This window comes from Microtus oregoni, unplaced genomic scaffold (genome assembly GCF_018167655.1).
Source record: "Microtus oregoni isolate MIOR12 unplaced genomic scaffold, Mior012 000091F_ref0000469, whole genome shotgun sequence".
NCBI lineage: Eukaryota > Metazoa > Chordata > Mammalia > Rodentia > Cricetidae > Microtus > Microtus oregoni.
This window is the reverse complement of record NW_024544600.1, coordinates 1,349,072-1,363,378: the sequence shown is the minus strand read 5'-3', so window position 1 is coordinate 1,363,378 and position 14,307 is coordinate 1,349,072. Positions and strand designations below refer to the sequence as shown.

The window sequence follows — 14,307 nt, the reverse complement described above, 5'->3', positions numbered from 1 at the left end:
ACTGAGGCAACAAACACAGGCTCAGGACGCGGCTCAAAAGGTAAAGGCGCCCACCACCATGTTTGGTGGCCTGAGTTTAGTCCCTGGGATTCACCGGGTGGAAAGCAAGCAAGGATTCCTACAGTTGTCCCCAACATGAACACTGTCATACCCCTGCACCTGCAGAGAATGGGTATAAAAACACACATGCAGCCTGACAAATAAAACATGAAAATAAAATAAATATATTCACAATCTGTAGTTACATTCTCCTCCCCCATATTGCGTGGGCACACGGGAGAAACGCCCCCCCCCGAGTCCTTAAGAAGTCCAATGCAGCAGCACCTGTCCCGCGAAGGTAGTGACGCCAACGAGTCCTTTGACCAAAATGTCCTTCAGATTTCCACGTAGGCTCGTGGAATCTGGATCATTCCATTCCACTTTTAAACCTCAAAGTTCTTTACAAAATATATTGTTTGTATTTAGAAGTGAATATATACAAACCCTTCAACACAGGTTGGCATATCTGCAGATACTTGCAGGTATGGGAAAGGTACTGAATATTACTTTTAAAGGGGTCACTGGTTTCATTTTTAAGGTGTCTTACGTAGTCCAGGCCAGCTTCAATCTCACCACGTAGCAAAGGATGGCCTTGAACTCCTGATCCTTGTGCCTCTGTCTCCCACGTGCTGGGATCACAGGCATATACCACCACACCCAGCTACTCGGTCATTTTCATGGGTCAAACAGTTAAGAGCCAAAGATATTAGTGCTAACACTCATGAATTAACACACTAAAATGTACCGGTGCTGAGTACAAAAGGTCACAACAGTTTCCAAACGGCCCTCCTAACAAAGACTCCCAGGTCAGCCAAGGGCCGCCAGCTACAGGTGGGTAAGACGGGCACTCAGGGCAGTCCCTCGGCGAGGATGTTACCAACGAAAGCTTGGCCTTTCAGAACATGCTCTAGTTCTTTTTCTTCAATCTTCAGAGACACCTGGAAAGAGAAAGGGATTTTCTGTGAGGAAGAACATGAGACTCACACACACAATGCACGCCCGCACACACTGTTACACTCCCTATCGTGTTCCGCTTTCCTCAGGCCGGCAAGTCAAACCCTGCTGTTTTCAATGGCCTAAATCACATCACACACACACACACACCCCTTCCCACACACACCCCTGAAACCCTAGCCAGCAGAGAAGCGAACGGTTCACTAGTCATTTCTAATCTTTCCTTTGGCAAAGGACACGCTCTCCAGAACAGGACAATCAAAAGCAGGGAGGGACACACCAGGCCGTTACTTGTACCTTGGTCAGGCGGCTCTCCTTATTCTTCTTCAATCCTAAGATGCCTCTGGACTCCAGGAGTCCTGAAAGGGACAAACACTCAGACTGGTCCACAGCTGCCACCTGCTGTTTGCGACACACGCTACTGTAGGCTTCGTATAACTGGGAGGAAACGAGGGAGAACAAGTGTCACTTAAAAGCTACATCCCATAACCTCATAGATTAAGTTAACTGTATACTCTACCGCCCCCGTGTTCAACAAAGCCTCGAACAGGCAATAGGCCTTCCGCACCCCCTTCCTATACTTTATGTTTTTTTTTGTTTTAAAGATTTACTTTTCTTTCCCGTGTCTTGCTGTGCGATGTATTTATGCATGGGCACTGTGCTCATGCCTGAAGTCTATGGAGAGCAGAAGATTGTCAGGACCCTGGGAACTAAAGTCATGGTTGTAAGCCACCAACCACATGGGTGCTGGGGACGAAACCTGGGTCCTCTGCAAGTGAGAAGCAACTGCTCTTGACTGCTGAGTCCTCTTTAATGTACAATGTAGGAGCAAGGCTCTGTGAGTTCAGAGGGACACAGAAATGAAGGGTTGCTTATACCCCTGCCAGGCGGGCGACCCTCCTCGCTCGGCCTCCCAAATACTAGAATCACAGCTACTGAACCACTATATCTGGTTAATAGTCAATTCAATTTCTTAATTTTGTGGGGAGGGGAGACAAGGGTGGTGGTGAGGCAAGGTCTTCCTACAGATTCCCGGCTGTCCTGGAACTCTGTAGACCAGGCTGGCCTGGCGCCCACAGAGACCCGCCTGTGTCTGCCTCCCAGTTTCGGGATTACAGGGCGCTCTACCACTGCCTGGCCTTACCGTGTTTTTGAGGTCCGCCCAGAACTATGCAGAGCAGGCTGGCTCAAACCTGCAAAGATCCACATGCTTCTGCCTCCCAAGTGTAGTGACACCATAACCCTTATTCCGACAGATTAAAAACCCATTTTTAACCCCTGCTGCCTTCTGGAAAACACCTGCACTTGAACCTCAACTCAGCCTGCTGAGACCCCAGCTTACCTTCCCCAGAGTGACCTCTTTGAGTTTCAGCCGCCGGGTCAGGAGCAGCAGAGAACAAACCAAGATCTTCTGCTGGAGAGGGAGGGAATCGTGTGCCTTGTCTTGGCTCAGAGTCACCCGGTTCCCATCAACTTCCGAAATGACTTGGGATATGTGAGTAAGGCCGACGCGCTTGGGAACTGGCGCCTCAGAGGGTGACTGACCTGAAATGCAAGCAAGTCAAGCTTTATTCGGTCTCTAAAACTGTGTGCGGAGCCACGTAAGACTGGTGTTAGCGACAGGAAACCAAGGGCGGAAGGAGACTTGGAAAGCTGCCTTTCTCTCAGAAGAACCATGATCTATTTTGTCCTTTAGGGTACAGCTTGATGTTGAGAAAGACAACCAATCCACCTCCTGATCGAGCAAGAGCCCGGCTTGCCGCCAAGCGAGGCTAACTGCCGCAGGCTGGCTGGGGACGAAGCTCGGGGCATAGCACTCTCTCTGCAGACACCTGGTTTGGTCCTCAGCACAAACCCTGCAGCCAGGATGACTACCTGGTCTCTAAGGAAGGACAAGAAATAGCTGGAAAATGTATCTAATACGTGAGTCAAAGGAATGGGCAAGTACAGAGAGTAAAGTCAATCCCACTTCAGCCCCCGCGCCCCCATGGCTTCTCCAAATGAACTCCGAAGTTTGGTCACTCGCTCAAGCTCATCTGCAAGACAGCAACACGTGAAGAAATGTCACTGGATGGCCGACCCAGAGCTGGAGTCTGAGAACTGCGGGGAATCTGCTAGGGACTGCGGTTTTGCTGCTTGGAGACGCCTGACTGTGCAACAGGGGCGGGATTTGCTCGCTAACAACCTGGACCCGCAGCTACCCGTCCCCCCCCCCCCCCAAACCCACCTCTGCTCCTTTACCACAAGCAGGAAGCTGCAAAGGGCTAAAAGAGAAAGCAGAGCTCATAGACCAGGTGACAGACAGTCCACAGCCCCTCCTCAAACAATCCCGACAGGACAGCTATCCATTTGTTGTCCTTGTTCCATGATTTAAGAGCACCTTTCTAAGTGGCCTATGTTGGCCTTGAGCTTGTAGTGATTCTGTGCTTCGGCCTCCGGAGCGCTGGAAGCGTAGGTATGGCCCCCCAGGCCTGGCATCTAGCTAATTTTGGTTTGCCTATCTTCAGTGCTGGGGAACCTAGTTATTTCTATGCATTAAAAAGTTCCTTTATGGGCTGGAGAGATAGCTCAGCGGTTAAGAGCATTGCCTGCTCTTTCAAAGGTCCTGAGTTCAATTCCCAGCCACCACATGGTGGCTTGCAACCATCTGTAATGAGGTCTGGTGCCCTCTTCTGGCCTGCAGGCATATACACAGACAGAATATTGTATACAAAATAAGCAAATATTAAAAAAAAAGTTCCTTTATACAGAGAAACCTTGCTTGAAAAACAAAACAACAAAAAGTTTCTTATATTTAGCTGGTCACGTTCTCCATAGTTTCCTATATAGCTAGACCATTGAAACTAGACCCACAGATATCAGAAGTCAAGACAGGGATTGGGGAGTGCCATAATTTACACAGGAGCTTGAAGCTCTTTTAGCAGCGAGCACTAGTGATGCTCCCAGGTCCACCCACAAGGAAAGACTAATCTAAAGGGCCAAGACAGAGGAACTATCTAAGTCCACATATTAATTTGGGTTACTTCTGAAACTTCTTAATTTGTTTCTTTTAATAAATATTGACCAGTCCCAGAATGGCTAGATTGTTATACAGAGAAACTCTGTCTTGAAAAACCAAAATTAAGTAAATAAATAAAAATAAAGTAAACTCTGATGAAAATCTGCTAGTGAAGGAAACAGGGTTGAGGAAAAGGGGAATTCAACCTCATCTGTGACAGCCTTTGTTTTCCTATAACCACAGATCTGTCTTGGGCCCCTGTAGACGCCTCATGACACCCTGAGATGAACTCAAATCTGTGCATTTTATCATCTTACTTTCTTCCCTTTACCTACCAGGTACTAAGCATTACTTTCTCCTACATAGGAACCTAAAGGGCATTCAACGTAAGTACCCAGAAAGAAGGTGACTCAACCTTGTTACCTCGTTTTAATTCCGAGAGCCTCGGGAGAAACCTCACTACCTGAGCGCGTTATTTATGAACACTCCGGGGAGCTCATTTCCAGTAACACACATACTGATACTGGCAGGCGAGACTGAAAAAAAAACCAGACGAAACTGCACTGTGCTCCCGCGTGTCTGTGTGTCGGCTGATTTCCCTTGTGTTTGTAGGTGGATTTAACTGTGTCTGTTTATCTTTCCCCTTTCTCAGGAAACTAACTCTCCATCTACAAAGGGAGACAGGAAGCAGGTAAGCTACTCACCTCCAGACAGCGGTTTGAGGACTGTCTGGCTTTTGACATCGGACTCCACAATTTCAATAGCTCGCCTGTTAAAAAAACAAAACAAACAACTTTCTAGTCTTAGCCAAACCAAACACCACACCAAGTCACCGTGCCCCAAAGTAGGCACATTAACTAAAAAAAAAAAAACACGTTTTTAAAAAATGAAGGTCCTTTCCAAGTTTGGTGCCCAGCACCCATACCAGGCAGCTCTCAACCTCCTATAACTCCAACTCTAGGGATCTGATGCCCTCTTCTGGCCTCCATGAGCACCATACACGGTACCGGGCACACATACATGAAGATAAAATGTAAATCAATCTTAGAGGCCAGTCTGGTCTACACAGTGAGTGAGTTCCAGATGAGCCAGTTCCCCAAGGGAGACCCTGCCTGAGAAAGAAAAATGAAGGCCCTTAAACAAACTGGGTTATGTTGCAGCTTTAGGAAGACTTGACTGTCTTTAAAATGAAAAGACCGGGGATTGAGAAAGAACACTACTCATCTTCCTCCAACGGATGTCAAGTAGGTCATCGTGCACGAAGCCAGCAACATTTTAGATGAGGAACAAAGTCCTAGGGAGAGCGATAGGCAGTGTGGGGGTAGCCTAAGGGGAACTCAGAGCCTCCTACACAGCAGACCCAGAAGGGGAGTCCCCAGAGAGACACAGGACACACGTAGGCTAATCTTGCTGACCTACATGGCTATCACTCATAGCTGTAGTCTTGACTCAAGTACTTTGCTGACTGGGGGACTTTCACATTCCAGATCGTGCAATCTAGCAACAGGAAGGGCTTCCTCTCCCACTGCTCTCTCTAAAGTGTTTTGCCCACGGGAAGCCATAAGGCAGACCTGGATCTTCTGCACGGCAAGAGGAGGAAGCTGGACCAGCGGGTCAGCTCAGCAAGGATCATTTTAATGGAGCCAGTGCCCCTACTGGGAGGGAAGAACTTCCATCAGTCAGGACTGAGGCTTTCCCCAGCAGGAGGGGCGGGGGGGGGGGGGGATGGAAGAAAGAAAGAGGTCTAGGGTAGGACTTGGGGGACCACCAACTGGAGGGAGGAAGGGGTGCCCACAAAAGGAAAGGAAGAAGAAAGTCTAAAGGCAAAGATGGTTCAGGTCCATAAATAAACCTGCTTGAGCCCAGCGAATGGAAAAGCAAACTGGAGTCTTTTTAATACAAATGTAATTAACCAATCTATAATCACCACAGGGGGCGCCAGCAACATCTCATTTATTTCCCCCTCCGTAGGTAATGGACTGATAATGTTTCAGACATTAACACGGTGGAAACCCAGAGCTCCCCGCTGAGAAGCAAGTCCTCTTTTCTGAGCATAAAAAGTAGCAGAATGAAGCCTCGTAAGCAACATTCATTTGAGTTACATGAGACAACTGCCAGGATTTCTTCCTGGTTTTAATAAAAGCAGTCACCAGGACCATAATTCACCTGCAAACATCCAGCGCTTTCCGGATGTCTCCTGAGACAGCAGACACTTTGCGGGCACAGAACTGAATCGCGGCATTGTCCAGAACCTGGTCTCTTGACACCTTCACACGAGACAAGACACAGAAGACATCTCAGTCAGCCTTAGTAACATAGGCCCGTCCCTAATCCTAGCTACCTGGGAGACTAAGGCAGGAGGATCTACACTCAAGCGAGGCTGTCTCAGATAAATATATAATAAATATAAAATAGACACGGCTCAGCGTAGAGGCCTTGTGAATCCCAGTACCATCAACCAATAAAGAAACAATAAAATAAAAAGACAATTTGAACTCTGAGAGTTTCTCTTAGCAATTTAGGTTCAAAACATAAATATTTCCACAAATTAAATCTAACTCTGGGACTGGAGGGAGGTGCACACTCAGGACTCTGAGCTTAACATTCAGTATAGACAGTTTCTCTGGGTAGCCCTGGCTGGCTTTGAACACATTGAACTGTCTGCCTCTGCTTTCCAAGTCCTGGGATTAAAGGTGCACACACCACCGTGCCAGGCTCATAGGCCCTACTTTTTTTTTAAAAATTATTTATTTATTATGTATACAATATTTTGTCTGTGTGTCTGCCTGCAGGCCAGAAGAGGGCGCCAGATCTCATTACAGATGGTTGTGAGCCACCATGTGGTTGCTGGGAATTGAACTCAGGACCTTTGGAAGAGCGAGCAGGCAATGCTCTTAACCTCTGAGCCATCTCTCCAGCCCCTCATAGGCCCTACTTTAAAAAAAATGTAACCCATTTATTTTTGTTTGGAGTGAGGGGGAGCAAAGTATGCGTGCCACACTTGTGGAGGTCAGCGGACACCTTCCAGGACCCAGGTCTCTCCTCTCATCACGTGGGTCTCAGAGATGGAACTCAGTTCATTAGAACCAGCAACCAGTGACTACCTGCTGAGCTACCTCACTGATCCAGGCTCTCCTTTTTAAAGGCCATTAAGGAAGCCTGAGTTCTTTAATTCCTACTTTTATTTCAGCAGTGAAGCAGCCAATAAACGAAAGCACGCGTCGATATCCACATAAAAATGCTCTCAGTCATTACGGTCTACGGGAGGTTGACACACCATTAATAAAGCAATCAAACCGAAATATTTTAAAGCTATTGTTATCTTTCGATCGCAGAAGGTTATCCCTGCTACAGAATCTGGCGCAACGGCTGGCACTCACCTGACTGAGTCTCTCCTGCAAGATCGCAGCTATCTGGTTTCTGGTATAAGGTGGGAAGTTCAGTAGCTGTGGCTTACAGTTTTCTCTAGCTTCAAGTCTCGGCAGAATTCTGTCTGTGAGATCTAGGGTATTAGCAACACCTGAGAAGATAGGTAACAATCACCATCAGCAGACAAATCATCCTCATAGGAGATCAAACCCCTCTCAAAGATAAAACTCCCAGTCACAACCCAGTGTTCCAACTGCTGCTTCCACTTGCTCTTCCCCCACACTAAAGGTAAGATGGACTTACTAGGAAAGATACAGTGGTTAGGCAGGTATAGTGAGGCATACTTATAGTCTTTTCTTTCCCCCACAAGACAGGGTTTCTCTGTGTAATAGCCCTGGATGTCCTGGAACTCCCTCTGAAGACCAGGCTGGCCTCAAACTCAGAGATCTGCCTGCCTCTGCCTCCCGAGTGCTGAGATTAATGTCCTGCGGGAGCACCTCCAGCCGCAACTGCACGTTTCTAGTCTTAACATGTGGAAGGGTGAGACAGGATGATCATGGGTTCAAGGCCACCCTGAGCTACAGACCTTGTCTCCAGGAAGAAAGGGGTGAAAAGAGGACAGGCAGGCAGATTTCTGTTGTATTTCAGACCAGCCAGGGCTCCAGTGAGACTGTGTCTCAAAAACAAATCTGGGCTGGAGAGATGGCTCAGAGGTTAAGAGCACTGGCTGCTCTTCCAGAGGTCCTGAGTTCAATTCCCAGCAACCACATGATGGCTCACAACCATCTGTAATGAGATCTGGTGCCCTCTTCTGGCCTGCAGACATACATATAGGCAAAACACTGTATACATAATAAATAAATCTTTTTTTTTTTTTTTTTTTGGTTTTTCGAGACAGGGTTTCTCTGTGGTTTTGGAGCCTGTCCTGGAACTAGCTCTTGTAGACCTAATAAATAAATCTTAAACAAAGAAAAACAAGTGCCAGGCAGTACTGGCTCCTGCCTTTCATCCCAGCACGTGGGAGGCAGAAGCAGGCAGATCTCTATGAGTTCGAGGTCAGCATGGTCTACAGAGCGAGTTCCAGGACAGGCTCTAAAGCTACAGAGAAACCCTGTCTCGAACCCCGTCCCTGCCAAACAAAAACAAAAAGTCACCACCACCACAACCACCAAATTTATTGACTCAGGCATTGTGGTGCACTTATCCTCCCAAAAGCTGGGACCACAGGAATGCAATGTCATGTCTGGCTTCTTTGTCCTTTTTATTTAGACCTCATAAAATCAATCTGCCTTATATTAAAAAATTACTACCATAGTCATTTTCTTATTTCAATAAGACAGAAAGCTGGCTTAAGTATAATGGGTGGGGCTGAAGGAATGGCTCAGCTGTTAAGAGCACTGGATTCTCCTACAGAGGACCCAGGTTCAACTCCCAGAAACCACACGTCAACTACATTTGTAACTCCAGTTTAGGGAACCGGATGCCCTCTTCTGGGCCCCCATGGGTATTGGGCATGTAGTAGAGCATGCAGGCAAATCACCCACACACATAAAACTAAAATAGCAGGTAAATAATCTGCATAGCGACTGGGGAGATAGCTCAGTGGACAAAGGATCTGCCACACAAGTGTGAGGAGCCGGCTTTAGCTCTGCAGAAGCTGTGTCAAAGCCAGGAAGGCAGGGTGGCCCGTCTGCAAGCCCAGCACTCGGGAGGCAGAGAAGAGATCCCAGGGGCAAGCTGGCTAGTCAGACAAACTGAATGAGCCAGCTTCAGGTTCAGCAAGAGACTGCCTCAGCAAATAAAAAACCCACAGCATTGGCTGCTCTTCCAGAGGTCCTGAGTTCAAATCCTAGCAACAATATGGTAGCTCACAGCCATCTCTAGTGGGCTCTGATGTTCTCTTCTGGCATGGAGAAGTACATGCAGAGAGAGCACCATATAAAACAGGAAAACAGGGCTGGAGAGATGCCTCAGAGGTTAAGAGCACTGCCTGCGCGCATTGCCTGCTCTTCCAGAGGTCCTGAGTTCGATTCCCGGCAGCCACGTGGTGGCTCACGGCCATCTGTGGTGGGGTCTGGTGCCCTCTTCTGGCCTGCAGGCACACGCGGACGGAATGTTGAATACATAATAAATGAATAAATATTTAAAAAAAAATAAAATAAAAAAACAGGAAAACAAAACTTGACAGTGGGAGAGCGAGCAGGAGAGCACCGCATCTGACGTCAACCTCTGGCCTCTGCTCACATTCGTGTCCCCATACGCTACACACACTGAACACAGACACTGAACACACTTTAAACAATTAACAGACTTTCAAATCCACCACATGACAGTAACAACCCAGCACTAACCAATGAGCACCAATCGGGAATTGCTTAGCCACGGCCATTCAAATAGCGTGTATAAGACATCCTGCCCTTTGCTGTCCAGCTGATCCATCTCGTCCAACACCAACACGCTACATGCAAAGAGACACAATTAGTACCAGTCACACTTTCGGTTTTCCAGTGCTTGATCTGAGCTAACCTTAGGTTAAAGTCATGAGCTGAGACCAGCTCGCAGACCATAGCTCGACTGGGATGTCATCCCTGGCATCCCACATCATTAACAAGTATCTGATTGTTTTCAGAGAACTAGCTTAAAAATAGTTAAAATCTAAACTAAAAACAAAACAAAACAAAAACCAGTAAGCGTAAGGACCGTGAGTGTGGTTCAGTGATAAAGTACTTATCTAACACACATAGGCCCTGGCTTTGAGTCCCAGCATTTTTCCATTCTTCAAGTGTATGTACATACATCTCAGAGCAAAGGTCTTTTCAGGGCGAGTTATTTTTGTGGGTAGCATTTTTACTGAGCAACATGCGGCAGAAAAAATACTTACATCATGGGGCCCTTCTCAGCAGTCAGCTGCTTTTCCAATTTTCTCATCAAGTCCTTCCCAGCTGGTCTGCATAGTTTCTCCTGACCAATCTCCTGAGCAATAGCTGGGAACACAGCCTGGGCACTCCTCAAAGACATGCAATTCAGCATGATGGTTTCAAAGCCTTCCACTTCCTTCTAGGTGTTTAAAAAAAAAAAAAAGATGCAAACATGGAGTTATGTTGGCCTCAGACAGATTTACTGAAACCTAATCTGGTCTCTGAGAGCTAAGAGAATTCAAGGGTGAAGCCCTACTTTCTTCTGGAAAGATTTATACCCTGAAACAAGAATTCTTACTTCTGGGAAGCATTCAATCACATAACGGCCCATTCTCTCTTAACCCTTAAGAATCAATCAGACAATTTTGGCAAGAGCCTCCATCGCTCAGACTCTCAGGGTACCTTGAGGTCTTGCAGAATCCGGCTCAAGCAGGCAGTTTTTCCCGTCCCAGGAGCACCAGAGAGGTAGAGACTTCCAGCCTTTTTCCCACAGATGTGTTTCTTCAGGAAGGCCCTGATGACATCCATCTCCTTTTCCCTGGCAGGCAGCCGATCCGGGACAGCTGTGTTTAGGACAAGCTTTGCTTGCTGATAGCAAGTGCCTGCGCCAGACATAAAAGGGCAGTTACGACCCAACAGGAGATGCCTGAAAAGACTCCCTGGGTTTCATTCAGAACCACCATCCTGATGGCACCGATGGCTGCCATGTAAGAACCCACCTTCCTGCTTGAACAACCTCACACGTCCAGATTCCTTCTCTGGTGGGCATTTCTGTTCAGAATTTGATTCGCTCTCTTGACCTTTTTGAGCCGAGGAAAGTATTTGGTTTTGGTGAACTTGGTCTTGTTCTTTTTGGCTCGAAGACTTAACTGTCAGTTCGTCATCAAACACTAATCTGCAGCCCTTTCGCGTATGTGAGCGAGGGGGGCCGTTTTCTTTCTTGCCCAGCTTTGGTGGGGAACAGGGAGATAAATGAGGAGTGTTGCATAGATTGTCATCACCTGAAACGTTAAAACAGAACCCAGTCACTCACAGCAATGCTCTCAACCACCCAAAACACGAATCGCAGAAGGCGGTCCTCCACAGGAGGGCAGTAGACGTGCAGACTTCCCCACACCCAGAAAGAGGAGAATCTCTCTTTCTTTTTCCAGTTCTTCAACACCGCGTTTCTCTGTGTAGCCCTGGCTGTCCTGGAACTCACTCTGTAGACCAGGCCTTGAACTCAAGAGATCGGCCTGCCTCTGCCTCCCAAATTCTGGGATTAAAAGGCAAGAGGTGAATTTCTGCCTTAGAACCCAAAAGAAACTTCTCACTAGGGAGCGAACATGGCCACCAGATGGCACCACTGAATCTGACCGTTTGATCATTTGGTAGAAACCAAACGCTAAGTTCTAGTTCCGTGAAATTGTAAGGTGGCTTTAAAACAGGACCATTGCCAGCTGGTGGTGGTGCACACCTTTATCCCCAGCACTCAGGAAAGCTGTCGTCTCCAAAACAAACCAAAACTTATCAACCTTGCCGCCACTGCCATCTTGAGATGAATAACTTCTCTGAAGGAAGCTGCTGTGTGCACTGTCGTATTCCAGCGGCACTGTGGCTTTCCCTCACTGCTGCAAGTCCACCCCCTCAACTAACAGACTCAAATACTCAGGCACGATGAGATCACATATGCTCTCCCAGCACCGCACACAATGAGTGTCCACCAATAATAACACCAAGGCTCTTAGACTGGTCATGTCCAGCTAAGCAGCACAGCACTTCCTGGCACAAACGAGGTCTTGCGCTTAATCCCCAATACCCAGTAGCACCATCAACGCACACAGGTCCTCTGAGTGTTCAAGACCAGCCTGGTCTACAGAGTGAGTTCTGGGACAGCCAGGGCTACACAGAGAAACCCTGTCTTGAACAAACTAAAACCAAACAAACAAAAAGCCAAGTTTGGTAGCGGGAGAAAGACCGTGAGTTTGAGGCAATCCTGGGCCACAAAGTGAGTTCCAGGCCAACCTGAGTTAGAGAATTTTTCCTCTAAAAAAGCAAAAATAAACAATAGAAATGTTAAGTACTAGTTTGAAACAAAAATCAAAAATATTAAGAATGTCATCTATTTGTTTCTCTTATTTTCACGAGTATGTAGGCAAATTTCATAATACCATATGTTAATAACGTTAAGGTAATTTTAAAGGACAGAACTAAGGAAGTGAAGATGAAACCCATCAAGTCCCTCAGAAAATGATCTCTATTAGTGAATGGCTTAACTGTGAAGTTCAGTACGCACTTAGCGGCCATTACAAAAATAGATACGGCTATGGTCTAACTGCCGGGCATCTCATCGTCAAGAGAAGAAAGGCCGCTGGGCGGTAGAGGTAGATGCCTTTAATCCCAGCACTCGGGAGGCAGAGATAGAAGGATCTCTGTGAGTTCGACACCAGCCTGGTCTACAGAGCAAGTTTCAGGGCAGGCTCAGAGAAACCATATCTCAATAAACCAAAAAAATAAAAAGGAAGGCCTGAGGGCTGTTAGTCACCAAGTTGCGCTTGCAGAGTGGATGCTTACCCAAACGTTTTCTGGGGCTGAGAGGCAGAAGTTTTGTGTCCGCACACGGAGTAGCCGGTACAGCCTGGACGTTTTTAAGCTGTACTTTACTGTCCTTGGAACTCGCTTTGCTCGGAGTCTTAACCAGCTTCTTTTTCGGAAAACGGATGGTGGCTTGTGTCTGGGATGGTGTTTGAGGCATGACGACCACACAACTGGACACAAAAGAGAAGCAGGAAGCCTGTAATTTAAAAGCAAAAAGGAAAACATAGGGTGCTAACTTATATTGGTGACCAACACTCACTTCATACATTACGTTAACAGCATTTTCAACACGTAGGTCTGCTCCCTAGTCAAGCCTATGTAATAACAGGTGACATCTGTCTGCCTTATATGTGTAACACGCCGCTATTACACATATTATACACTTCCGTCTTACCACTATTATCCCTCTCTTAAAGACACAGCCATAGAAAACACGGCTATTACCCCAGGCATCCTGAAACCTGAACCTAAGTTCTTCCACTTGAGCGATGCCCAAGTTTATCTCCAGCGATTTCTGTAATATTTCTAGCTCCTTCACTCCAGACACGCGAGACATCCTTAGCACTAACTAGTTTAATTCCAGATCGTAACATGTAGGCTCTCCCAAAAGTAGGCAGGGCAGCTCCGTCCTCCTCTGCCCAGGACTAGCCTGCTCGCCACACAGCTCAACCCCACCCTACACCGTTTCCTCCCAGCAGCTCTCAGCTCCTTCCCGCCATTGCGGGCTCGAACGCCTTGCAGGCGCACAACCCCCTCCCTGACCCAGCCTCAGACCTCAGGCGATCTCCGCTCTCCACCGGCTACGCTCGAACCAGCTCCCGGAACTGGGTCCCGACCAGCTCTCAGGCCTCACGGAGCAATCTGCCCCTTCACACTCTTCAGGGCTGTGTCGCTTCAGCGCACGTTCCGGTGTGTCGGTCACAACCGCAAGGATCTCCCGCCACGAGAAGCACAACTGCAGAAAAGTCAGCTCGCGCCAAATCCGCACACCCTCAGCGTTCCCGTCTCGCGCCAAAGTCCAGCCACGCTTCTGATTAGTTGTCACTAAGCTCCACGCCTTTGCCGGCGACGACCTACAGCCAATAAGACAGCCCCAGGTCTCCGAGCCCAGCCTGAGGCCACACCCACTCGCCAGGGAGGGCGTCCACTTCTAAGACCTCCGCGGGAAAGGCGCGCTTGCGACTCTTTAGGTAAGCACGCCACGCCGCAAGCCTGGCGGGAAGTGTAGTTTTTGATCACAAGCAAGCCCCTTCCTACTTCCGCATTTTTTTTTTTTCTACTGGGGTATTTTTTCCCCTACCTTGGTTTTTTGAGACAGGTTTTCTCTGTATAACCGTCCAGGCTGGCCTGCCTCTTCTCCCGAGTGCTGGGATTAACGCTATGCGACACCACTGCCCGGTGTACCTATTTCATTAAGAGGGATACTACAATAGGTTTGTTATTTAGGGGGCA

At 47.7% G+C, this 14,307-nt stretch overlaps 1 protein-coding gene across 4 annotated transcripts in view; it reads right to left on the bottom strand.

Annotated features, from left to right (window-relative positions):
• Positions 1 to 408: 408 nt before the first annotated feature.
• Positions 409 to 14,307, bottom strand: part of Cdc6 (cell division cycle 6) — a 28,829-nt gene continuing 14,930 nt past the window's right edge. The window contains exons 1-12 of one of the 4 annotated variants that reach the window (XM_041643875.1): positions 13,630 to 13,976; positions 12,832 to 13,051; positions 10,998 to 11,279; positions 10,681 to 10,880; positions 10,242 to 10,417; positions 9,712 to 9,818; positions 7,372 to 7,511; positions 6,158 to 6,258; positions 4,696 to 4,760; positions 2,336 to 2,538; positions 1,291 to 1,431; positions 409 to 977 (exon numbers count right to left, since the gene is read on the bottom strand). In XM_041643875.1, the coding sequence (XP_041499809.1) occupies positions 888 to 977; positions 1,291 to 1,431; positions 2,336 to 2,538; positions 4,696 to 4,760; positions 6,158 to 6,258; positions 7,372 to 7,511; positions 9,712 to 9,818; positions 10,242 to 10,417; positions 10,681 to 10,880; positions 10,998 to 11,279; positions 12,832 to 13,012 (1,686 nt within the window). In that variant the 5' untranslated portion in view covers positions 13,013 to 13,051; positions 13,630 to 13,976 and the 3' untranslated portion in view covers positions 409 to 887. Of the gene's footprint in view, positions 978 to 1,290; positions 1,432 to 2,335; positions 2,539 to 4,695; positions 4,761 to 6,157; positions 6,259 to 7,371; positions 7,512 to 9,711; positions 9,819 to 10,241; positions 10,418 to 10,680; positions 10,881 to 10,997; positions 11,280 to 12,831; positions 13,052 to 13,629; positions 13,977 to 14,307 lie in introns of those variants that run through there. The other 3 variants (XM_041643879.1, XM_041643877.1, XM_041643878.1) reach the window with 3 other exon arrangements.